At 37.9% G+C, this 27,169-nt stretch overlaps 2 protein-coding genes across 7 annotated transcripts in view; one reads left to right on the forward strand and one right to left on the reverse strand.

Moving 5' to 3' along the window:
- Positions 1-27,169, forward strand: part of NEMP2 (nuclear envelope integral membrane protein 2) — an 81,017-nt gene that overhangs the window by 15,669 nt on the left and 38,179 nt on the right. Inside the window, exons 3-9 of one of the 2 annotated variants that reach the window (XM_012464135.2) lie at positions 667-898; positions 1,042-1,114; positions 2,256-2,349; positions 3,490-3,604; positions 5,174-5,399; positions 8,628-8,804; positions 9,540-11,745. In XM_012464135.2, coding sequence (XP_012319558.1) covers positions 667-898; positions 1,042-1,114; positions 2,256-2,349; positions 3,490-3,604; positions 5,174-5,399; positions 8,628-8,804; positions 9,540-9,663 — 1,041 coding nt within the window. In that variant the 3' untranslated portion in view covers positions 9,664-11,745. Of the gene's footprint in view, positions 1-666; positions 899-1,041; positions 1,115-2,255; positions 2,350-3,489; positions 3,605-5,173; positions 5,400-8,627; positions 8,805-9,539; positions 11,746-27,169 lie in introns of those variants that run through there. The other variant, XM_012464137.2, reaches the window with a different exon arrangement.
- The window catches only part of MFSD6 (major facilitator superfamily domain containing 6), a 97,897-nt gene continuing 82,363 nt past the window's right edge, over positions 11,636-27,169 (reverse strand). For 3 of the 5 annotated variants that reach the window (XM_064373233.1, XM_021672016.2, XM_064373232.1), the window contains exons 6-7: positions 20,836-21,116; positions 11,636-18,830 (exon numbers count right to left, since the gene is read on the reverse strand). In XM_064373233.1, coding sequence (XP_064229303.1) covers positions 18,627-18,830; positions 20,836-21,116 — 485 coding nt within the window. In that variant the 3' untranslated portion in view covers positions 11,636-18,626. Of the gene's footprint in view, positions 18,831-18,988; positions 19,014-20,835; positions 21,117-27,169 lie in introns of all 5 variants that reach the window. The other 2 variants (XM_064373235.1, XM_064373234.1) reach the window with 1 other exon arrangement.

The raw sequence follows: 27,169 nt of genomic DNA on the forward strand, positions 1-27,169 counted from the left end.
TGTAAGAAATGCAGTATCTGCAAAGCACAATGAAGTAAAACGATGAAATGAGTATGCCTATATTTTCTTCTCATCCTTTTTAATGTCTCTTGGCCACAATAACTTGCTAGAAGAGGGATTTAAATTAACCGCAGCTTACCGGGAGAAGCATTCACTTTCAATAATGTTTATGGTTCAGTGTGTGTTTGGATTAAATACAGATCTCTTGAGTCCACCTCTGGGATCAGAACATAGAACACTACCCTGTGCATTTGAGCATTCTTTACTCAGCTAACCTTGGGTTCTCTTTACTCCTTTGCTCATGTTTTTAAGAAGCCTATAAGAAGTTTTGGCCAGATGCAGTGGCTCACATCTGTAATTCCAGCACTTTGGGAGGCTGAAGCAGGCAAATAGCATGAGCCCAGGAGTTCGAGACTAGCCTGGGCAACATGGCAAAACCCTATCTCTCCAAAAACACAAAAATTAGCTGGTTGGGTGGCATGTGCCTGTGGTCCCAGCTACTTGGGAGGCTGAGGTAGGAGGGTCACCTGAGCCCTGGAGGCGCAGGTTGCAGTGAACAGGGATCCTGCCACTGCACTTCATTCTGGGCAACAGAGAGACCCTGTCTCCAAAACAACAAAAGGACAAGTTATTCTATTTATGGATTTGTTTGTTCTTATTTTATAGGTGAAAGTTACCAGCCCAGGCCTGTTCAGAATTATTTATATCACAGAAAAATATAATTGCCAATATCCAGAAACCATACTATCTTTTATCAAATGTGTGATTCATAACTTTTGGACACCAAAGGAGTCTAACGAAATAACCGTGATCATCAATCCATATGGGGAGACTGTGTGCTTCTTTGTGGAGCCTGAGAGGAAGATATTTAACTATATGATACATGTGAATCGAAACAGTAAGTCTGATTTTATTATACTTGACTTTCTGAATTTAGTTTTTCTGTAGTAACTTTTCAATAAATTGACTTTTATCTTCTTTTACCAACATTACATTGATAAAAAATGTTTGTTATGTGTTTGTGTGTCTTTTTTACTCCAGTTGTGGATTTCAAACTCTTCTTTGTATTTGTGGCAGGAGTTTTTCTTTTCTTTTATGCAAAGACCCTGAGTCAGTAAGTATTCCTTTTTATATTTTCAACTTTGTGAATGAAAAGGGGTTTAGGTTAAGTTTTTGACCACATGCTAAATATTTTCACACTATTGTGCATTTGTAGTCTTGCTTTAGGTTTTGCAGACAGTAGGTCTGAAGATGGTGTTGGAAAGGACTTTAAAAACAGTAACAGTTATTTGTATAGCATGATATGTTTATGTTACAAAGTGCTTTCACACATTTTATGTATTAACATATTTTATTAGATCCTGATAATAACTATGCAAGCCCTGTATTATTGTTCTCATTTTACAAATGAGAAAAGCAACATTCTTCATCACACTACTAGTTCTTATCAGGGCTGCAGATTTGTTCCCTGGTTTTCTGGTCCACACACCTTGCTCTATTACATTAGAGCTGCCTCCTAGATTTATGGCCCTGATATGGAAGGCTGAATATAGCAAATATCTGACTCTTAGATAAACATATTATCTTTTTCTTATTTATTACTGACATATTCTCATCTGTGAACCATTATTCTGATGTTTTGTTTCTTGGAATTCTCTCATGAGAAAGAAATATTTTTTCAGTATTTTGCTTCTTAGCTTGTGGATTCTAGGTTAGTACCCCACACTGTTCAGCTGTTCTTAACATTGCTCATTTTGAAGCTTTTCCTTATAGTGTTATCAAGTGTGTTTAATGTCATCTATGAACTTTATAAACCACATGATTCATACACAGCATGAAGAATAAAGCCTGGACTCCGAGGAGCTGAGCCGTAATCCCTAATCCTCCAGTGAGAAGATGCTGACTTAGGGAAGATTTTTTAACTTCTTGGTGCCTTAATTTTCTCCTTTCTAAAACCTGGAAAAGTGCCTGCTGCATGATAGGTGTTCAGTAATCATTGTCTGATCATATCCTGAATATGGAAAATAACTCAGACATTCGGTTTTGAGTTAGTGGCAAGGAACTTACCATATTACCATCAATTTCAAATATCCATTTTGTTTTTTAAGAGTAATGAGAAAGTAATGTAATGAGAGCTGCCATCTGAGTTTTTGTTCTTAGCATTATTTATGACTAATGTTGCCAAGTTAAACATGTTTTTCATACTGAAAGTGCTGTTTGGTATTTAAATGGCTTTTATCTGTTTATCTTGACAGAAGCCCTACTTTCTATTATTCCTCGGGAACTGTGCTAGGTGTTCTAATGACATTAGTCTTTGTCTTGCTGTTGACGAAAAGATTCATTCCAAAGGTATGCATACTAGGTGCAAATGAATAAAAAATGGAAATTATGATCTTACACACATGAAAAATTAATCAAAATTAATCCACATTATGATAGTTTGTAATTTAAACTATGTTTCTTCATTATGTAAACTGGCTTTAAAATGTATCTTTTTCTGGAGTTCCCGATTGTATTTATTACTATATGTAGGCTTAGCTAAGTATTAAGTTTTGGTGATACTTTTTTTGAGACCCTTTTACTTTCTAGGTAATGTGTTTTTCTTAAGTGATAGAAAGCTATTTCTATATTGAGTGAAAATGTGTATTTATTGAGCTGGGAATCTCATGATGCTGAACCACTGGGGCCTTGAATAACAGCACTGCTACATCTGGGGATTTTTTTATTATTATTAGTTCCCAACACACCTTTTTGTTTGTTTGTTTGTTTGTTTGTTTGTTCGAGACAGGGTCTTGCTCTGTTGCCCAGCCTGGAGTTTAGTGGCATGATCTCAGCTCACTGCAACCTCAGCCTCCTGGGTTCAAGTGATCCTCCTGCCTCAGACTGCCCAGTAGCTGGGAATACAGGCACACACCACCATGCCCAGCTAAGTTTTATATTTTTTGTAGAGAGAGGGTTTCACTGTGTTGCCTGGGCTTGTCTTGAACTCCTGACCTCAAGTGATCCACCTGCCTTGGCCTCCCTAAGTGCTGCAATTATAAGCATGAGCCACTGTGCCCAGCCATACCTTCAGTAAAATAACACACTGAACTTAGTTGAGGATAAATATATAATTCATGATGGTGGTGTTGCAGTTACACTGATTAAAGTTTGCAACAGCAGCATTATTTTGAGATACATTTATTCTTTGTAACAGTGCTTCTACAACTTCAGTGTACATGCAAACCACATGGAGATCTTGTTCAAATGCGGGTTCTGATTCAGCAGTTTGCGGTGGGGCCTACAACTCTGCCATTCCAGCAAGCTCCATGTGATGCCGCTACTGCTGTTTTGTGGACCATGTCTTAAGACCCTAGGGAGTTTCTTAAAAATTGACTTCAATTCAGTTTGATTTAGGAGTTTCTGATACAAAAGGTTTATTTGTTTGCTTTTATTTTTATGAGAGTGAATGAACCAAAAAATATGTCATTTATTTTCTTCCACACACAGTATAGCACCTTTTGGGCTCTAATGGTTGGTTGTTGGTTTGCTTCAGTTTATGTTGTGTACCAGTTGATGGAAGATCTGAAGTGGCTGTGGTATGAAAACAGGACATATATATTAGGTAGGTAAATAGAAAAGCAATACGCTCTGTGATTGGTAAAACTGAGATGTACAACTAGAGCCCTTCTTTTGATAGACGTTTCTCTCCAATGTCTAAATTTTCATTATGAACTGAGGAAAGGTGCTACTAAAAATAATATTTTGTTTATCTTATTCCCATTGTTGGTGATTTCAGTTCATTTAGATCTCATTTTAGATGATTTCCCTATGACATATTTCTTAGTTTTCTATAGTAATGATCAAAAGAGAAAAAAAAAATGTCTCTTGAATTCACATGCTTCTGAATTGTGGTTAAGCTCTGACCACATCTAACTTGTAATATAAGCATTTCTCTGAAAAGCAGCTGCTTATTTCTTTCTCTTAAGTATTCAGTAGGAAAGGTGAGAAATCCTAAATATAAATGAATAATGAAAACTTGACTTTTCAGAAACAGAGAGGTTAAGAAACCATTTATTTTCCTTATGTTATAAAATAAATGGTTTTGTTGTTTATTTTAATAAGAAAGTAATGGACAACGAAAGAATCAATTTTCTCCTAACCTTTAGCACCAGATTTCTCACATAAGTTCACTTCCCTCAAAAGCAATTAAGTTTTTTGTTTTACTTGAAAATTTTGTCTTTTTAGCTCATTCTTCTTTTTGTGCTACTTTTAAATTACAGATATCATGGTACGCGCCCCTAAATACTTTGCTATTCATCTCTAAAAAACAAGAGCCTTTCCCATATAATCAGTTAATTATTATCTAAAAAATAATTACATAAAATAATCTATTACCCAGGTCATTCCCCATTCTTGATGGCTTATATAAACCAGGATATGGTCCAGAACCACATTTAGCATCTGTTTTGTCCTGTAAATTGCTTTTAATCCATAACAATTCCTTTTTCATCATAGTGATATGCTAAAGAGACCAAGCTTGTCCTATAGAATGTCCACCTTCTAGATTTATCTGATGACTTTTTTATGGTAGAATTTAACATGTTCTTCTCTTCTGCGTGTTTTCGGTAAACTGGAAATTAGATCTCAAGGCTTGGTTAAATACAAATTAAACACTTAAGGCAGAATACCTAAGAGGTGCTGGGCACTGGGCACTTCACCTTGGATGATACCCAGAGACACAGAATAGCTTATAGTCTCACCATCATAATGATGAGACTGAACATTAGATTCAGAGGGTGACTGCCTCCACTGTAAAATTACCTTTTCCTCTTATGACTAGAAAGTAAAAATAAAAAATAGGATTTGTAGCCAATGGTGACATACAACTGTGACTTCTTCCTGACCAAAGCAATCATGATAACATTTGTCTAGTCAGTGCACTGGACTAAAATATAGACAAACATATATTATCATAATGAGTGTACATCCCAAATTATTGCAAAAGTCAGCGAAGTAGCTCATATGGAAGGAATAACGCCCTATGTGCATTTTCAACCTTATGTCATTGGGAAAAGAAAATAAAAATTAACATACTCTAATAGTTTTTACCTTTAAGTCAAGGCTTTGCCAGGTTTTTCACATAATGTCTCAAATTTAAATTTATATTAGTTTACCTCTTCCACTTTTCCAGGCTATGTCTTGATAGTTGGATTTTTCAGCTTTGTTGTCTGTTACAAGCATGGGCCCCTTTCAGACGACAGGAGCAGAAGTCTTCTAATGTGGACATTGCGGCTCCTCTCTCTGATTCTGGTCTATGCTGGTGTGGCCATGCCTCAGTTTGCCTATGCAGCCATAATCCTCCTCATGTCCTCCTGGAGTCTGCACTACCCACTGAGAGCATTCAGTTATATGAGGTGGTATGTATCAGTTTTTTTCCACAGCAAATTTGACATTTTGAGCTCTAGTTTTATTATTTGGGGGAGTTTTTGCACACATCATATTTAATCTCATAATTACATTTAATCTGGAGATTTCTTTCTGAGCAAGATTGGGTATAGAGGGGAAGACAGCCCCAAACATGTGATCCCATCTCTATGCATAGTCTTCATTAATCATTCAGAGGTGTACCACCAATTACCAGGTAATTAGAGCTCAGTCAGAATTCACTAGAGTCCGTGGCAGAAGTACTTGGGCTCTGGGTTACCTAAAATTTCTTCTTTTATTCAACATATTCTTTAATTAGATCCAAAGACTGCTTTAGTGGTATCAGCTGTGCATATGAGCTATGAGTTAGGAAACAGAAATGAATCATAAATGATTGAAAGGTATTATTTGTATTTAGGACTTTCTTTTCTCTTAGGTTTTAAGTTAAGGCTTACACGCTCTGAAGTATAAAAAGAAAGGTGAAGTAACCTCTGTCGTCACAGCTTTGTTATGTCTCTCCTCAGTCATCGAGTCTGAGCAGCTGTTTTCATGTCAGGTGCACAGATGGAGATGGTTCTTACCCTTGAGGTATACTTGCTAGGCATAGGCATACATGTCTATCTCTTTTAAGTATTAACATGGAAACTTGCCCAGGGACCAAGGGTATATAGAGAAAGCCAGGAGAGCTTTCCTGGAGGAGACATTACTAGGCTGAATCTTAAAGAATGAATAAAAATAACCAGATGAATAAATGTGGAGGGCTTTCCTGATGGAGAGAAAGCCCTATTTGGTACCATCAGGAGGCAGGCAGTGCTGTTAGTACAGCAAGCAAGGTAGGCATGGGCCAGATGCATGGCAGGCCATTGCTAAGCAATCTAGAACAATCCTGTACACAGTGGGGTTTACATGAGACATTTTAGTTAGTCCTCTCTGACTGCTGCCTGTACAGCAGTTATCAAACTAGTTGCTTAGGACCGAGACAGAAGCTATGGTGAGTGATGCTGAGTAGGGGTAAGGCAGTGGTGACCAGGAGGACTGTGGGAAATTCTGCAAAGCAACATCATTGAAAATGGGGCTGTCACCACTCAGCTTGAGCTGATTTCTCTTCTGTGGGAATATGGGTCCTGCATTGCCAGATCTACTGGTTTTCTAAAAAAACTGGAAATGGGAATTAGGATTAGAATGTGAAATCTTAGGATTTTTAAATGTTGGCACTTAAAAATAAAAATAATTAAAAATACATTGAAATCACACCAGAGACCATAAATACTCATTGGCTGGTGGGATGTGGCCCATCTGTCTTCTGGCACAGCAAGTGGATATAAAGGGGAGGTCCCTATGGCAGGAGAACAGTTATCAGACATCACAGTGGTCCAGGCAAGAGATGATAAGTACCTAGGTTAGGACCATGAGACCCAAGGCTGGAAGAGGGAGTGAATAAATGTTCAAGAGGTAAAATGGGTTGTGAGGAAGGACACTATGGTGATTGGTAGTTTATGGAACTGCTAACTGTGTGTGTTGCAATATCACCGGGTTAAAATTGCACCAGTGACAGAACAGGGAGCCCACACAGAAGATGTTGGCAGGGATGAAAGGCAGCAGGGCAGGGTTGGAGGGTTGATGCTGACTGGGTCTCTCTTTGCCCCATCTGCCCGAGGCAGACAGTGACTAGGAACACCAGAGGTCTTCTGTCAGTGAGGCTGCCCCGCCCCCCAACATCTTTCAGGTCCCTGGCCCTTTGCCAGGCTTGTGGCCTGAGGAACCCAGGATAGAGTTCCGTCTTCCTTCCCTTTAACTATCCAACTCCCTGCCAAGAGCAAAGTGCATTCTGCACAGTGGTTCTTTTGTGCACTTACTGTGTTCTATAATAATCAAAATGTACTATAACTTCCTCAACTTAAAATTTTGATAGTGAATAACTATATAAAGAACTAGGGAATGAAACAGGAATTGATGTTGTATAGTACTTTCTAGTTGAAAAGAGCTGTTTACTTATATTTTAATAATATATGGTAACTTATTTTGATTATCCTTATTGAACACTTACTGTAGGCCACTTACTGTGCTAAGCACACTACACAAAATATCTCATTTGACCTGTACAGTGACCTAAGAAGTAGATGACATAGATATTATTGCTTCCATTTTTATTTTTTCATATGAGCTAAGTGAGACTCTGAACTGTTAAGGAATTCCCCAAGTTCATATAGTGAATAAACCTCAAAGCCAGGACTGTGTCCAGGTCTTCTGGCTCAGCATCCAGGGTTTTTCCTGCAGGAAAACCATTCATTGGTATTCAGAAAAGGAGAAGGAAATTATGTCACTGGTTCCTTAATCTAGTTCATCAACTATAAGATCTTTAAAATATAATAGATTTCTTTGGTCACAAACCTCAGGAAAAAACTATATATATATTTAAATATATATTAAATAAATATGATATCCTAATAATTCTGATGCTCATTTATATTTTGGAATCTCTGATTAAATTTAAAGCCACCCCAAAATATTTTTAAAAACTCATTCATAAATAAAACAAACGTTTTAAAAACCTTATTATTGTTACTATTTTTAGGAGATTCTTAGATTCCTAAATTTTTAGGTTCCTACATTTTATGAGATTTAGGGTTTTCCTGATTGGAAAAAGAAAGTCTAATCATGAGCCACATGGCATGTAATAAAGGAAGAATTACTATAAATTTTGTACCATATTTGCTCTTTCTCTCTAGGATTAGTCAGAATCACCACCACTAGGTGGAAGTGATATCCCACAAATCCTCCCAGGTTCTTGGTCTGGAGAGTAAATGGTCAATGTTCTAGAGGGTCTGCATAAAAGGACATTTCAAAGGCTTGCTTCTGTTAGTACCCAAGAAAATCAACAGGCCTAGCATAAAAAAAAAACAAAAACAAAAAACAGGCTTTTAATTGCCTGACTGTGTGATTAGGAATCACTGAGGAAGAAAAATACAATTAACATCTGTATTAGAAATTGATTCTCAGATGCCTTAGGACATTATTTATGATGGTCCAGAAAATGGGGAAATGTACTATCAGGCCCAAAATACATGTTCACTATACCTCAGTCATGATAACAGCAATAAAAAAGTATAGATATGATATAGAGGAAGTTAAGAAGTATTATTACAGTTACTATCTAAGATACGTATTTTTGTAAATCTTAAGGATTGAATTAGGCGGTAATCACATGCCATGTGTTTTAGGAGATTGAAGCAGTGGTTTCCATCAGAAGAGCTGGTGGTGAAGTATCTTACGGAAGATGAGTACAGGGAGCAAGCTGATGCTGAAACAAATAGCGCTCTGGAGGAGCTGCGCCGGACCTGCCGAAAACCCGACTTCCCCTCGTGGCTGGTCATCTCCAGACTCCACACTCCTGGAAAGTAAGTCCTGCTCTGCTGCTCCGACCATAGTTTAGTTCAGAATGATTTTGGAAATAATATGATGGTTTGGTACAGGCACTTCAGTGTAGAAATAGACTATTTCCCTGGATAACAGATGATGTAGAAGTTGTCAGAGGTCCTTTTTTCAGTACTGTGACTTTGCACAGCAGAACTGCTGATGTTAGAGTAAATATTTATTTGATGTTTTATAGGGAAGGCCATAAAGATAACTTCCCTATGGGAAGGGAAGATGGAATAGGATGTGTGACTGCTTCTATTTCTATTGGTGTGGAAAATCATTTTTAAAATTCGCTAAGAAAGACACCTGTCCCAGCATTTTTCCTTATTGCTTTCTCTTCTTTATAACTTTATCCAGGTAACAGTGCCCTCAAATTAAAGATGGAAGGGGGAAAGTATTTGACACAAAATAATGAATAATAATAAATTGAAACTAATAAAAAATAGAGACAAGAAGGAATTAGAAAACAGGAGTGGGTACGTTTGGCTCACTTAGTGCTTTTACGTCTGCTTGTTTCTCTGCCCTTTCCATGAATAGCTGTCTTAAGAGGGATCACATAAGCCATTCCCATTTTTACACCCACTGTGTAAATGTCACCCTCTATTGATGCGAAGTCAAATTTAATTAAAGGGGATAAATAGCAAGGGAACATGTTATCTTTCAAATAAACCTTCCTGAGATAACATTAACTTCATTTAAAACAAAAAACTTATTAGATTTGCAGACTTTGTTCTTGGAGGAAGCCACTTATCACCTGAAGAAATCAGTCTGCATGAAGAGCAGTATGGCCTTGGGGGTGCCTTTTTGGAAGAGCAGCTCTTTAACCCAAGTACTTCCTGACACTCAACCTTCAAGTTGACTTCATTCTGGACAAGGAAATGGGTAAAGAGCAGGGGGTCTGTTAAAGTTAGGGAGAACTGTTCTAGTGAACAGTGGCAAAAACATTTGCTGTGGAGAAAAGTTATTGTGGGAAGGAAAACTAACCCATTTTGAAAATAACTTAGCATTCTTGGTAAGCTCTGCTACTTATTGTACTGTAGGTGGGTATCAAGATTCTGTGACAGCCATTGCCACTTTCCTTGAATGAAGACTTTCATTAGGAACAGGAGAATGATGTTCTTCAAAGGGCTAGTAAGCACGAACAGGTGCTTTATTGAGACCAGGGCACTCACACCACTCTTAATCCCCTGAACCTGTGCCAGAGAACTCTGAAATACTCTTCCTATATTTCATCAGTATAAGTCCAAAAAGAGACCTGAGACATGCTGGACCAGTTGTTTTCCAGAGTACAGCTCACGGGATACTACTAAGTGTTAGTTAGTAAAGGTATCCTGATGTCAACTAAGATTGATACGAAGTTAAACTAATGTTCCTCAGGACCTCTCAGAGGCATTATTCATGCTCATGTGCACTGTGAATCTCCCAAAGGGGAGAAATTATGCAGTTTCTTGCTTAATTTGACCACAGAACTCTTTCATGAGATTAATATTCTTTGGAACACTTGTTTGGAAAATGCTAATGGTGGTGGAATTGAGCTCTGGAGAGGTTAAATATCATGTGCAAGACCACATTGAGAGACAGCACTGGTAGAAATCCAGCCCTGGTGTATCCTTTGACTCAGGTAGAAAAGATCTTCAGGTACAAGCTTAGGAGCCATCTCCCTACAGCCACAGGCCTCACAATGTTGGTGACTTGACTTTTTATTTTTCAATAATGGCCAACTTGCTATTTAACTGTGATAAAGGGAAACGTTTCTTAAGATATTTTAAAGTTTTTTATACATACATAAGATTTTTATATACATATGTAAGGATTAGATACTATGATTACTTTCTTTTTTTTGTATTTTGAAATTGAAGGCATTTAACCTCTTGTGACATTTTGAATTGAATTTGAATTTTTAAAAATTGTTTAGCTGTATGTGTTGATAACAATTTCTTACAAAACAATTTTTTTTCTTATTTATGATATTAAAATCTGGAGTGGAATGAGGGGCTGACTGTGAGCTTTGACCCTGAGGAAAGAAGGCCAAAACATAGATCTAAGAAAAGATTTGAACATGGCAAGACATTCTCAAGGTTAAGATGTTGCTAAATTGATTCTGAGAATCCAAATTAGGCTTTTTTGCTGTGATGAGGTCATAAAAATAATCTTTTTATTAGGACAAGGGTTATGGGGGAAGGATAGACAGAATTTTGGCACTGCTGCTTTCCTGAGCCAAATTTAGTAGAGTTTTTCTGTCAGGAAAGAACAACATGGCTACCCATCTGGAATTTTCTAGATTGATTTTCAAATGATAGTTGCTCTTTGAAGTAGTATGTCAGTATTTACAGGTCTGTTTTTGCCAGACATCTTTTCATACTAGCAACTTTTACTTTTTGTAATAGTCACTAATGTTAATCTGTGCCTTTACATAGACTTTGATTTTAAAAAAACCAAAGGATATATTTCCCATTCAGATTTATGGTAACTATTTTATGAGTAAACAGAAGTTTGAACATTTTTCCTGTGGTTTAAAATGATTTTTTAAATAATTATATTTATTGGTAATATAAATGTAGCAGATGTATCAATGCCTGTGCTCACCAAGTTCGTCTCCTAAGAGGAAGCTTGTGTGGTACAAAATAAGCATATGAGTAAATAACACATAAGCAATCTGCTGGGGCTGCTGGGTACGTCCCAGCCAGGACAGCCACTGGGCCAGATGAAGAGGTACTGCTGAGGGAAGGAAGAAGCTCCTTGTGGGCAGCTAGCCAGGTGTAACCATCACAGTAAAAACAGCCAAAGGGAGAAGAACAGCAGTCCTTCAGGATATTGTTTTCCATGTTTGTTTTTAGAGGAAATCATAGGTTTGTCAGTTTCTGCTTTGTGACTACTATGACAAGTTAAACAATTAAAAGCATTACTTGTGATTTTTTAGTGTATTTATGTTGTTTTCATTTGATTTGGGGTATAGTATAGTACTGATCACAATTCTAATCCCCATCAAGCAATGTACAGATAACTTGTAAGAAATCTTTCCCTCCTTTCTCTCCTCCCTTCCCTTCGCTATGTCCCTCACCTCTTCTCTCCTCCTTCCGTTTTAAAGGCCTTTGAACAGTTTAAATGACCACTCAATAAAATGGGTCTGCCCTTCACAGGTGGTTGGAAGTTGGCTTTGTGCTTCACATACCACAGGTGTACAATTATGGAGCCTAACAGATCCCTTTGTTACGTTATTGTTTATGTTTGGTGCCTACAAAAACTTACTGTTGTTAGTAAGTTGGATAGTTTGACACCACATGTGTGGGTGAGATGTAGTGTAGGTGGCCACGCTTAAACAATCATATCATTCAAGTGTTGTTTTTAAAAGGTTTTAAAACACATTTTACATATCACAAAAAATGCTTTGTGAATTAGTTGTATGGTTTGCCAGTAATACTAAGGGCTGAATTACAGGGGAATGTCCATCTGACATGAAATACAATATTTCCATTTATGACTTTTTTTTAAAATACGAAAATTTTAGATATTTAGATTTTAAGAGGTTTGGAATAGATGATAGATTACATCAAAATATCTAAATATGTGGGAGAATTAAGATCCTGAAATGATGTCAACTAAAGAAATAGTCTCTTACATTATTCTGTATGTGGTTGTTCCCCACGGTAGAGATGTACAAATTTATAAATTAGTTTTTCTTGTCCAGCTGAAAGCAAGATCCTAGGCATAGGTAACATAATGGATGTGGAAGTTTGAAGAAGCCTGCGGGAAGACAGAGGTACTTTTAGATGACAACACTGGCAAGCTGCCTTCTGAGAGAGCCTGCTGGGTGGCATGACTTGAAGAGTAAACTATTTGGGTGTGACTGTTAGCCTTATTGACTCAGAACCTGCTTTTTGTTATTGCACCATAAGACCGGTCTCCTGTGAGCCAATTCATATAGTTGGTACAGGTAGTGATTCATAACCAAAAATATAACTAGTATAAGGATAAAAACACTTGAATTTATATGACTAGGAGATTCTCTCTCAGAAGACAGATTTACAAGGGATCAAATTATAAGGTGGCTGCTTGGTGAACTGAAACAAAACAAAGGGAGCTTGTTACTTAATTCACATGGTTAATGTCATGAGGCCAAAGAGTTTAATGCAGATGCCATCCCCACCCCCACCCTAATGGGGTTAGCCTTGCTAATGGGATGAGATACCAGGTCTGTTGACAAAGACCATCTCTTTATGCAGGTCCTGCCCACAGTTTCCTCTCTGACTGCTGTTTTTCTAATCTTCATTAATGACCAACATCCCACCCACTCTGATGGGAATATTTTTACTCAGATATGGTAAAATCTTCTCTGGCCTAGGAGTTGGATTGTCTTTTAAAGGTAACTGTATATTTCTGCTATGATTCCTGAATGTGATACCTTAATAGGTCACCAGAAATTTAAAATGAGTACTATATTTACAAAGATAAATCTTGGAAGATGCAGTTAGTGGGTAGCTTCTCTTTATTATTTAAACAATTTTGGGAATCTGATTTTTTTTAGATTTGGTCCTTTTTCCAAAAAAGACTGATTAAAAAGAGAAAGGGAAAGAAGACCAACATTTATTAGAGATCCATCAGGCACTATATGAGGCACCTTCTATATCTCTTAATTTGCGCTTCATGACCACTTTGTGATATGTTTTGGTATTTTCATTTTACAGATGAGGAAAGACCCAGAAGGTAGGAGAAGGTTGCTGAAGGACACATGTAGCTAAAGTGGTAGAATCAGAATTTAAGCTCCTATGTGTCTGCTTCCAGGGCTCATGTTCTACTTGCTTTATTGCTATCTTTTTAAGAAAATTAAGGAAATGACCCCATGGATAATGCACTCAAGAGGTAACTACAGCTGCTGATCTTACACGCATACCAGTCATTTGTGTTCCGCAGCTATGGACACTGTAGTCTGTGACCCTTGTCAGTGCTTCTCAGGCTGTCTGGGCTGATGGACCAGTTTCCCTATAGTTCATCACAAGTAATACTTTTGAAAGATACACTAAATTATTAGAAAAATGAAATAATCTTTAAAAGACATACAGAATATAAGCATGATGATCATAATGTCATGACAATGTCAGCTTGCCATACATATTTTGAAATGTTTAATTTCTGTGTTGTCATATACCAGCAGTAGTTTGACAGCACCAGTCCCTGAGCACACTTTGAGTAGCACTGGTCTACATGTTATTTTTCTAAGATGCCAGTGATCTGTTCAGGCAACAAAAAAAATCCTGACATTTTTCAAATATAAGTTTATAATTTAAAAGAATAGCATCTTCCACTGACTGTCGGAAAGAGTATGGTATGTAATTTGTTAAATGATTATAAAATTATTGTTTACTTTTGCTGACACCTTGAAGAAGAAAAGGAAAATGAAAATTATGGAACTTAGAACCTCTCTCTGCAGACTTTGCACTTTATGGAATATCATTGTTGCCATTTTTTTTCCATCCTCTTCAACTTATATTTTCCTTAATTTTCTCTCTTAACTAACTCATATCCCCAACCACTTAATATTTAAACGCATGTTGGAAATGAATGCCTTATTGTACAGCTTACTAGATAGAGGTAAATATGTATAGCATGGCACTGTAGATTGTGATAATGGAATATGATTATAGATTTAAATGGCAATAAAGTAATAGTGCTAGACCCTGGTTGGGGAAATGAGACAGCGATCCTCCTGCCCTGGGCTTTTTGCTTTGCAAGAGAGGCAGTATTTATGAAGCACACACTGTGTGTCAGATAACTCATTTCAGACATCAACCTGTAATGTACATACTGTAATCACTTCAGTTTTACAGAGGAGGGTCCTGAGGCCCAGATATGTTTTATGTGAGTGTAACTTCTCACTGGCAGAGCTGGGACTCAAATGCAAACAGTGTGACTGCAGAGCCCACACTCCTAACCCCAACACTGTAAGGTCCCTTGGGTTGTCATCTAAAAACTGCAACTTTCCTGGAGCCTTAGTGGGAGGCAAGTGGTCCTGTATTAGCTGCCTGAAGCAGATGGCAGCTGGTTGAGAATTAGGTACCTAGCTGGACTAGCACTCAGCTAGACTGGCTCACTTTTCTCCCATGTTAGATATCAGCCAGTTTCCAGTTACTCCCTTATAAGAAGCCAGTTTGTCCTGGCAAAACGTAAATTACTTTCTGAGATCTGACAAACCACTCCCGCTTTCACCCCTTTTCTGTCCCCACCTAGGCACCAGTCTGTCTCCCAACTGCTCCATGGTTTGGAATTCTTAAGCCAGATATTCTCAAAGCTTTACTAAACAAGCCTAGGAGTGGTTTGGGACTTCAAAAGTAGCCTTTGTCTTGTCTCCATGCACCAAAGGGTGGAAGAACTTCCAAATGGAAAATCACCTCTTTCTTACCTACAGTCACTGTCAAAGCATACCCTCATCTTTACAGAATAACATAATCTTCATCTCTCACCCCTCACACTGAAGCGGAGTAAACAGGCCCAGAGATCCCCGAAGGTGATCTCTTCCTTTATACCCTTGCTGTCCAATATGGTAGCCATGAGCGATGTGTAGGTTTAAAATTAGAAACCTAATTCCCCAGAAAATTAGCCACATTTCAGTTAATAGCCACATGTGGCTTATGGCTACTGTACTGGACAGGGCAAATAGAGAACTTTCCATCTTTTCAGTAAGTCCTGCTGGACAGTGCTATTCTATGATGCTGTTGCCTTGGATACAGAGCTGTAGGTGTGTCTGCTTTCCCTTCCTGATTCCCATGGCTCTGGCCAGAGTCTCTACCAACCTCTGGGTTTCCTGTGCAGAGTTATCAATCCAGCCAACTCACCTCGAGAGTATAAAGGGTCTGGTGTTCCTACAATTCACAAAGCATCAAGAATTTGAAGGATTTCTAGGAATCTAGGAATATCTAGAAATCCTAAATGGAAATATAACCACATACATATGCATATCAGGCATGTATGGTAATGGTTTAGGCTAGGCTGTTTTATGGCTTCCTCTACCACAACAGATGCAGGGAATGGCCTCCTGGCCTCCTGGGGTGGGGCGGACCAGGCCTTTGACACTAGGAAAATCTGAGTTTGAATCCTGGCTTTGTGATCTTGAGCTCATAACTTAAACTTAGCTTCAGAATCCTCTTATTTAAAATGGGGATAGTGATATGTACACCTCCAGTTTTTGTTAAGGGCAAAAGGATCATCTCATTAGCACACTACAGGCACCCAATATCCACAGCTGTGGTTACCTTTTCCTAGATTCACTGCTTAACTCCAAATTGGCTGAGAGGAATATTGCCTAAGTAATGGTCTCAGTACTACCAGCAGTCCCCACTTCAGCAGTACCGGAAGGAACTGCCAATCAGAGGGAAGCTATTAGCCAACTATCCACTTGATGTGACCCATGGCAGGATTAATAAGCCAGTAAAGCAGCATTGCTCTTCCTGTGAATTCCTTAACACTTTTCATAAGGTTTACTGCCTGCTGGACAATGTATTATAATCTATTCTTAAGACTTGAGTAGTAGTTTAATAATTAGCAATTAACTTCTTTGAATCCACACAAGTGCAGCACTTGGGTAATTTACTGTTTCTACAACCATAGGAGAAAGAGTAGGAAGTAAGTCATTAAGGCAGTGATTACCAGCCTGGGCTCTGTGACACCCCTGCGTGTGTTGAGGGACCTCAAGAACAAAATCTCAAATAAAAATTTAATTTGAATTCACTTTAATATTTTTTAAAGTAGCATATGGCACTTTGGGGACAGGAAGAAAAAGTCAGTCACAAAGTACACAAACCCATGAAGGTGTCAGCTCACAAGGCTGGAAATGACTGCATTATCGATTCTGCTGTCACAGTAAGTGTTCCATAACAAAGGCATGTTGAATTTGGTCTCATTCATTACAGAGTAAAGGACTTTTGTTTGGTCACATCTTTGTCATTTAAGAAACATTTAAAAATGGTATTTATTTTTATTTCAACGTCAACTGTGCATTTCCAAAACAGCAGGCTTTTCAAAGGAATAAATCAGAACTGTAAACACAAGATACAGTATAAGTTTTTGACTTCCTACAGTCAGTTTCACAAATCCACATACTGTACATTCATAGGTGAGGTTCAGCCTGTCACCCATTTCTTTATTTCTATAATTACACAAGTATAATAAATACATCTGATTTTAAAGGTCACTTAAAATGAGTCATAATTTACAGTACGTTTCAGTTCAAGTGCAAAAAATAACTACTTGCTGAATTCTACTTCTTTCAGTTATTTTATTTTTAAGCTGTGTTTTGTGGTGAAGCTAGACATCCAAGTGTAGAATTTCTTATCCCAAATGCAGTATTGGGCAGGACTATGGTGTAATGGAGAAGCCCTCACTTTACAGTTGATCCTGTCTAATCAGGGTCAGAGGGTAAGGTGAGTTGCTCATTTCTAACTCTTGTTTTTTTCTTTCCTCTGTCCTGTGCTCATCCACAGCTATTATAAATTATAGAATTCACCTTTATTCAGCTAAAATAGTGTCCCTTTTCCACACTCCCCCCAGGTTTCCTATTTCTTCTGCTTTGACTTTAAGCAGCAAGCTTTATGTGTGACCCACCCAGCCATTGTTCTGGCTGCAGTTGTAACGTTTGCATTTGCATACACTACATTGTCCAGCATCTGACTGTGTCTTCATGAGAAGGAGTATACTGAGATTTCTTTCTTTAGTTATTGGAAAGTATAGTTGCTACTTATTGCCATCCTTCCCATTCATAGTTTCCTATTTACCACCTTTTCTCACCAAAAACAAAACAAAACTGACCCAATATGTAATTTCTAAAAATTGTATCCCTCCCCCAGGCACTTAAATCTTATACTGTTATTTGTAAATAGTACTGCTTAGTTAAAGGAACTCTTAGGAATTCAGTGATTTTTGTGTGTGTCTCATTCCCTCAGCTAATTACAGCCTGAATCACTATAAGATAGTAAATAGCAAGAGAGGCTATTTACAGTATCAATATATTTAGTAAACTCTTGTCTATCAAGCCACAGGATACTGAGTTGGTTGGTTGATTTGAAATAATCCCTCATTTGTTTTGTTTTTTTTTTCTCAAAGCCCATTCAAAACAAAAGGCATTTTTAAGCTCAGCTTAGCTTGCAGTAGTCAATAATAGCTTCTGTTGCTCAAAGAATTATTTCCATTATATACCATACACATACAAAAATATATCTGCTAAAGATATGTAAAGTTTCTGATGAAACTTTTAACTTCATTTTTTAACTTTCACTTTTAACTTTATTTTTAACAAAAGCACATGTGCTACTTTTATCTGGTTACCTTTAAAATATATCTTGTAATTTTTAAAATGGTTCTCTTCAAGAAAAACAAAAGTATAGATGAGTTCTATTTCTTCCCAGTTTGTATTAAGAACCAAATAATTAGAATAAATAATCAGAAGAGGGAAATTATATCAACATTCACCTCAAAACACTTTCATTCCCTCCACTTATTGTAACTGCTGGTTTCAACTCTTACTGCACTAGCAGAGAAATTCTATCATCCTTAACCAACCAAAGAACTGAAAGCCCTCATTGAACTCCATTTCCCTGTTGTAATTCCAATGGGGATTACGGAAGTTTACCTTTTCCTGCCAATATGTACTGTAGCTCCTGTGTGTGTGTTTCCATGTTAATGAGTTTAGATATTTAGAAGCATATGCAGTGCTGTGCTCCTCCAGGGGAGGTGTATCCTGGCTGGGGGGCCTCACCCTGTGTCCTGGCTGAGGAGCCTGATTCCATGCAGGGTGTGAGATGAGCAGGACGCCCTCAGTGTTCTCCCGCGGCCGGCTGAGCCTGCTGCTCTTCACTCTCCTCTGTGCGCGGGTCCACACTGGGGTGAGCAGAGCTGGTCTGTGTCTGAGATGCTGCTGTGTCAGGGGATGGCTGGTTTCTAGATGGGTCAGAGTGAGTCTCACATGGGACAGGCTGGGCTCTACCAGCAGGAGAATTTTCCCTATTCTCATTGGTCCCCTGGAGGTAAAAAACAGGAGATGCATCATGATCAGTGATAGCAAATTAATCCAACTTTTAATATATGTTTTCAAGTAAGAGAGGAAACATGGGGAGATCATCCGGAAGTGCCCATATCAGGGACCAAGTAATAGAGGAATAAGGATAGAATGTCTTACCTTTCATCTCCTTTCCTATGTGCAACTGCCAGAGCCGCATGAAAAACACAAACACTATAAGCAGACGTGTCTTGTGGAAAAGGAACATTACTACCAAAATGCCTGTTACTACTTGGCAAACAATTTACATCAGCAAATATTTACTGAGCGCCGCCCCCCGGCCATGTGGCAAGTCGCTAGGCAAGCACTATGGAATAACTGAAACTCAGGCCGCCTGCTAGGACTACAGAATCCAAGAGCCAGAAGACACTGTCTAACAGGAAGTAAGTAAGGGGTCTCATCCCTGGAGGCAGAGCTGGGAAAGAATGTCCTGTAATTGAGTCCCAATATATATTTGATATTTCAAAATGTGCACCAAAGGTTAGATAAGACAGCCACATAAAAAAGTGAATGTAAACAAGCACTTGTGTAACCAACTGTAAGTAACCATGAGTATAACATCACCAGCAGCAATTTCTATAAATGCCATATTGGTTGTACAAATAAGAAAAAAAATTTAAATGGATTCTCCCCCAAATTAGTACCCATCACTTTTTAGCTGAGCACTCCCCCAAAATTTTTCATTTCTGTGATTCAACAATGTAAGAAAAAGAAACTTAGTATAATGACTTCTAACTACAGTATACCTGCCAGTTTTTATTAATCCTAACATAACAGAAAAATATTTAATTTGGCTTAAGCCTAATAGGCTTCTGTGAAAATAAGGATGAGTACACAAAGTAATGAAAATATTGCTACTCAAGCAGCGGATAATAAAATTACCCTTTCTCCTTTGTCTTCCTGCTTTAAGGTATTAAAATCCTGTATATGCTCCTCCCACTCCAATGTCTAGTTCTTGCCTGAGCAGTGAGTTTATTATCTTGATAAATAAATAGGATCATGCATGGACTGGCATGCATATGGTTATCAGTAAAGAACCAGATTTGGTTAAAATTTCACAAAGATTTTATGTTAGCTTATAAAGTTAAGATTAAGATTATGTTAGCTTATAAAGTTAAAATTTCACAAAGATTTTATGTTAGCTTATAAGATTTTCTGAAAGGGGAATAACTCAAGTTACCCTTATTTTTAAATCTTTCTCCTTTTTTTTTTTAATGTGTCCCTGAAGCTACTCTAGTCAGAGCTGACATGACTTACCAAGTAAAAGGGAGTGATTATTATAAAACGGGGGAACTGGGTCTCTTTCTTTGGCTAAACAATCTATGGAAGTTACACTCGTTTTCCAAAGTGAGGATACACCTGTAAATTATCCACACTTTTATCAACATGATTTACTCAGGAAAGATCTTACTTTACTCAGGAGATACCACTCCTCTGGGGACATGAAAATCACACTTTTAGACTTATTTTTCAGGTGATGTCACCTGCACAAATATAATTCCACTAAGTGTCCTATTATATCCATACAGTGGCTCAGATTAATTTAACAAATATTTATTGTTGTCCTATAATATATAATGCCTCCACTAGAATTTTGGAATTACAGAGATTAATAAATATGGTTCCCGAAGGTATGAAACATATATTTTCTTTTCAACTGGCAACTATCAACACTGAAATTTAAAAGAAATATACAAGGAAAGAATGGATTTATTTATTATTTTCAAGAAGTGAAAGAATCATATCCTCTGACGTTTTCCTGAACTCTGTAAGGCAGAATATTCTCTCTATGGGAGAATATTCTTTTACTCAGTGCTCTCAGAGTACTGAAATTGTTTGCATGTCTATTTCCCCACCAGACTTTCAATAATTCTTGTTGAATGAAAAGTGAATAATTAAAACAACTAAGCCCAGTTAAGGCATCTTGGACGACAGGTAATATTGCTAGCCCAGCAGAGGAACTATACCTGTAAAGGCTGTATCTCAGAAGCACGGTTGTCTCTTGTGAGTTGCATCATCTCTTTAATTTGGTAGAGTGCATAGACAAAGGTCACCCAGGGAGAAGAGCTGACTCCCCAGGCTGGTTTGTTCACATCTTCCTGTTCTTCCTGGTGCTTCGTTTTCTTGGGTGGAAGTCTGGGCTCAATGCGTGGCATGACGTCTTCTGTCTGTTGCTGTACCAAGTCAATGGTTGCTATAGGAACGGGACTAGAGGGAACAGGAATCCTTTCTGCCAACATTGTCTTGTCTGGAGAGAAAATAATGTGTAAACTATTTTTCAGCATTTTCTACATATTTAAACAAAAGTAAAAATAAATAAATAAACCAAGAATCCCATATGCCCATTCCAGAGTGCTTGGTGATACTAATAAATTGCTGGTTACGAATGACTTCATAACTTGGTGCAAGCACCGAATCAATGAACATGATGTTTATCTTTGGGTCTCCTTATCTGGCTTAATAGACATTAACATATATATTTAAGAAATCTATTTTTAATTTAACTTAGAACATCAGTGGGGCAGAGGTTATAATGAGTTTTGTCTTAGGCCCATTTAAGGATTATGATTTAGAAGACAGGCATCAAAACAGGAAAAGCCATGATAGGTTTTTTTTTTTTCTTTTAATTTTTATTTTGTGGCTGGGCATGGTGGCTCATGCCTATAATCCCAGCACTTTGGGAGCCTGAGTGGGTGGATCGCGAGGTCAAGAGATGCAGAGCATCCTGGCCAACATGGTGAAACCCCGTCTCTATTAAAAATACAAAAAATTAGCTGGGTGTGGTGGTGCATGCCTGTAGTCCCAGTTACTCAGGAGGCTGATGCAGGAGAATTGCTTGAACCCGGGAGGCAGAGGTTGCAGTGAGCCAAGATGACACCACTACACTCTGACCTGGCAACAGAGCAAGACTGTGTCTCAAAAAAAAAAAAAAATTATTTGCATAGGTTTTTGGGGAACAGGTGGTATTTGGTTACATGGGTAAGTTATTTAATGGTGATTTGTGAGATTTTTGGTGTACCCATCACCTGAGCAGTATACACTGAACCCAATTTGCAGTCTTTTATCCTTCACCCGCTTCCTACCCTTTCCTCTGAGTCCCCAAAGTCCACTGTATTATTCTGATGCCTTCCTTTGCATCCTCATAGCTTAGCTCCCACTTATGAGAATATACGATGTTTGATTTTCCATTTCTGAGTTGCTTCGCTTAGAATATGGTCTCTGATCCCATCCAGGTTGCTGCGAATGCCATCAATTCATTCCTTTTTATGGTTGAGTAGTATGCCACTACTCAACCATATTTTCTTTATCTACTCATGGATTGATGGGCATTTGGGCTGGTTCCTCATGTTTACTATTGTGAATTGTGCTGCTATAAACATGTGTGTGCAAGTATCTTTTTCGTATAATGACTTCTTTTCCTCTGGGTAGATAATCCAGTAGTGGGACTGCTGGATCAAATGGTAGTTCTACTTTTAGTTCTTAAGTAATCTCCACACTGCTTTCCGTAGTGGTTGTACTAGTTTACATTCCCACCAGCAGTGTAAAAGTGTTTCCTTTTCACCACATCCATGCCAACATCTATTATTTTTCGACTATTTGATAATGGCCATTCTGGTGGGAGTAAGGTGGTATCACATTGTGGTTTTGATTTGCATTTGCCTGATCACTAGTGATGCTGAGCATTTTTTCTTTTTTTTTTTTTTTTTGGCCATTTGTATATCTTTGTTTGAGAATTATCTCTTCCTGTCTTTAGTCCACTTTTTTTTTTTCTTGCTAATTTGTTTGAGTTCCTTGTAGATTCTGGATATTAGTCCTTTGTTGGGTGTATAGACTGAATATTTTCTCCCGCTCTGTGGGTTGTCTGTTTACTCTGCTGACTGCTCCTTTTGCTGTGCAAATGCTCTTTAGTTTAATTAAGTCCCATTGACTTATCTTTGTTTTTGCTGCATTTGCTTTTAGGTTCTTGGTCATGAAATCTTTGCTGAAGCCAATGTCCAGAAGGATTTTTCTGATGTTATCTTCTAGAATTTTTAGTTTCAGGTCTTAGATTTAAGTCCTTGATCCATCTTGAGTTGATTTTTTTAATAAGGTAAGAGATGAGGTTGCAGTTTCATTCTCCTACATGTGCTTGCCAATTATTCTAGCACCATTTGTGGAATAGGATGTCCTTTCCTCACTTTACGTTTTTGTTTGCTTTGTTAAAGATCAATTGGCTCTAAGTATTTAGCTTTATTTCTAGGTTCCCTATTCTGTTCCATTGGTCTATGTGCCTATTTTTATACCAGTACCATGCTGTTTTGGTGACTATGGCCTTATAATATAGTTTGAAATCAGGTAGTGTGATGCCTCCAGGTATTTCTTTTTGCTTAGTCTTGCTTTGGTTATGTGGGCTCTTGTTTTGGCTCCACATGAATTTTAGGATTGTTTTTCCTAGTTCTGTGAAGAATGATGGTGGTATTTTGATGGGAAATTGCACTGAATTTGTAGATTGCTCTTGGCAGTATAGTCATTTTCACAATATTGATTCTACCCATCCATGAGCATGGGATGTATTTCCATTTGTTTATCTCATCTTCGATTTCTTTCAGCAGTGTTTTGTAGTTTTCCTTATAGAGATCTTTCACCTCCTTGGTTAGATATATTCCTACATACTTTATTTTTTGCAGCTATTGTAAAAGGGTTTGGGTTCTTGATTTGATTCTCAGTTTGGTCACTGTTGGTGTATAGCAGAGCTACTGATTTATGTACATTAATTTTGTACCTGAAACTTTGCTGAATTCATTTATCAGTTCTAAGAGCTTTTAGAAGGAGTCTTTAGGGTTTTCTAAGTATACAATCTTACCATCAGCAACAGTGATAATTTGACTTCCGCTTTACTGATTTGGATGCCCTTTATTTCCTGCCCTTGTCTAATTGCTCTGGCTAGGACTTCCAGTACTATGTTGAATAGAAGTGGTCAGAGTGGGCATCCTTGTCTTGTTCCAATTCTCAGGGGGAATGCTTTCAACTTCTCCTTGTTCAGTATTATGTTGGCTGTGAGTTTATCACAAATGGCTTTTATTTCATTGTGGTATGTCTGTTGTATGCCAATTTTGCTGAGGGTTTTAATCATAAAGGGATGCTGGATTTCATCAAATGCTTTTTCTGCATCTACTGAGATGATCATGTGATTTCTGTTTATGTGGTGAAAGACATTTATTGACTTGTATATGTTAAACCATTCCTGCATCCCTGGTATGAAAGCCACTTGATCATGGTGGATTATCTTTTTGACATGCTGTCGGATTTGGTTAGCTAGTATTTTGTTAAGGATTTTTGCATTGATGTTCATCAGGGATATTGGTCTGTAGTTTTCTTTTTTTGTTATGTCCTTTCCTGGTTTTGGTATTAGGGTGATACTGGCTTCATGGAATATTTCTTTTTTTTTTTTTTAATTAATTAAATTTTTTTTTTTGCATTTTAGGTTTTGGGGTACATGTGAAGAACATGCAAGATTGTTGCATAGGTGCATATGTAGCAGTGTGATTTGCTGCCTTCCTCCCCTTCACCTATATCTGGCATTTCTCCCCATGCTATCTCTCCCCAACTCCCCACCCCCCGCTGTCCCTCCCCTATTTCCCCCCGAAAGACCCCAGTGTGTAGTGCTCCCCTCCCTGTGTCCATGTGTTCTCATTGTTCAACACCTGCCTATGAGTGAGAACATGCGGTGTTTGATTTTGTGTTCTTGGGTCAGTTTGCTGAGAATGATGGTTTCCAGGTTCATCCATGTCCCCACAAAGGACGCGAACTCATTGTTTTTGATGGCTGCATAATATTCCTTCATGGAATGTTTTAGGGAGGATTTCCTCTTTCTCTATCTTGTGGAATACCGTCAATAGGATTGGTACCAATTCTTCTTTGAATGCCTGATAGAATCCAGCTGTGAATCTATCTGGTCCTGGACTTTTTTTGCATTGGCAATTTTTTATTATTATTACTCTTTCAGTCTCACTACTTATTTGTCTGTTCAGGGTTTCTAATTCTTCCTGATTTAAGCTAGGAGGATTGTATCTTTCCAGGAATTTATCTGTCTCCTCTAGGTTTTCCAGTTTATGCATGTAAAAGTGTTAATAGTAGCCTTGAATGATCTTTTGTATTTCTGTGGTGTTGGTTGTAATATTTCCTGTTTCATTTCTAATTGAGCTTATTTGGATTTTCTCTTTTCTTAGTTAATCTTGTTAATGATATATCAATTTTATTTCTTTTTCAAAGAACCAGCTTTTTGTTTCATTTATATTTTTGTATTTTTTTCTTTCAATTTCATTTAGTTCTTTTCTCATCTTGACTATCTCCTTTCTTCTGTTGGGTTTGGGTTTGGTTTATTCTTGTTTCTCTAGTTCCTTGAGGTGTGACATTAGATTGTTTATTTGTGTTCTTTAATACTTTTTGACATAGGCATTTGAGACTATGACCTTTCCTCTTAGTACCACCTTTGCTGTAACCCAGAGGTTTTGACAGGTTGTGTCACTATTATTGTTCAGTTCAAAGCATTTTTAATTTCCATCTTCATTTCATTGTTGAACTAATGATCATGCAGGAGGTTATTTAATTGCTGTGACTGCATGACTTTGGAGATTCCCTGGAGGTGATTTCCAATTTTATTCAACTGTGGTCTGAGATAGTACTTGATATAATTTCCATTTTCTTTTTTTTTTTTTTTTTTTTTTTTTATTGCATTTTAGGTTTTGGGGTACATGTGAATAACATGCAAGGTTGTTGCACAGGTGCATACCTGGCAGTATGATTTGCTGCCTCCCTCCCCTTCACCTATATCTGGCATTTCTCCCCATGCTATCCCTCCCCAACTCCCCACCTCCCCACTATCCCCCCTCCCCCACAACAGACCCCCGTGTATAGTGCTCCCCTCCCTGTGTCCATGTGTTCTCCTTGTTCAACACCCGCCTATAAGTGAGAACATGTGGTGTTTGATTTTGTGTTGTTGTGTCAGTTTGCTGAGAATGATGTTTTCCAGGTTCATCCATGTCCCTACGAAGGATGTGAACTCCTCGTTTTTAATGGCTGCATAATATTCCATGGTGTATATGTGCCACATTTTTCCTGTCCAGTCTATCATCGATGGGCATTTGGGCTGGTTCCAGGTCTTTGCTATTGTAAACTGTGCTGCAATGAACATTCGTGTGCATGTGTCCTTATAGTAGAACGATTTATAATCCTTTGGATATATGCCCAGTAATGGGATTACTGGGTCAAATGGAATTTCTATTTCTAGGTCCTTGAGGAATCGCCACACTGTTTTCCACAGTGGTTGAACTAATTTACACTCCCACCAACAGTGTAAAAGTGTTCCTATTTCTCCACATCCTCTCCAGCATCTGTTGTCTCCAGATTTTTTAATGATCGCCATTCTAACTGGTGTGAGATGGTATCTCAATGTAGTTTTGATTTGCATTTCTCTAATGACCAGTGATGATGAGCATTTTTTCATATGTTTGTTGGCCTCATGTATGTCTTCTTTTGTAAAGTATCTGTTCATATCCTTCGCCCATTTTTGAATGGGCTTGTTTGTTTTTTTCTTGTAAATCTTTTTTAGTTCATTGTAAATTCTGGATATCAGCCCTTTGTCAGATGGGTAGGCTGCAAAAATTTTTTCCCATTCTGTTGGTTGCCGATTCACTCTATTGACTGTTTCTTTTGCCGTGCAAAAGCTGTGGAGTTTGATTAGGTCCCATTTGTCTATTTTGGCTTTTGTTGCCAATGCTTTTGGTGTTTTGGTCATAAAGTCCTTGCCTACGCCTATGTCCTGAATGGTTTTGCCTAGGTTTCCTTCTAGTGTTTTTATGGTGTTACGTCTTATGTTTAAGTCTTTAATCCATCTGGAGTCAATTTTAGTGTAAGGTGTCAGGAAGGGGTCCAGTTTCTGCTTTCTGCATATGGCTAGCCAGTTTTCCCAACACCACTTATTGAACAGGGAATCCTTTCCCCATTGATTGTTTTTTTCAGGTTTGTCAAAGATCAGGTGGTTGTAGATATGTTGTGTCGCCTCCGACGTCTCTGTTCTGTTCCATTGGTCTATATCTCTGTTTTGGTACCAGTACCATGCTGTTTTGATTACTGTAGCCTTGTAGTATAGTTTGAAGTCCGGTAGTGTGATGCCTCCTGCTTTGTTCTTTTTGCTTAGAATTGACTTGGCTATGCGGGCTCTCTTTTGGTTCCATATGAAGTTTAAGGTGGTTTTTTCCAGTTCTGTGAAGAAGGTCATTGGTAGCTTGATGGGGATAGCGTTGAATCTGTAAATTACTT

This window comes from Aotus nancymaae, unplaced genomic scaffold, assembly GCF_030222135.1.
Source record: "Aotus nancymaae isolate 86718 unplaced genomic scaffold, 86718_ANA_hifiasm-v0.15.2.pri h1tg000008l, whole genome shotgun sequence".
Taxonomy (NCBI): domain Eukaryota; kingdom Metazoa; phylum Chordata; class Mammalia; order Primates; family Aotidae; genus Aotus; species Aotus nancymaae.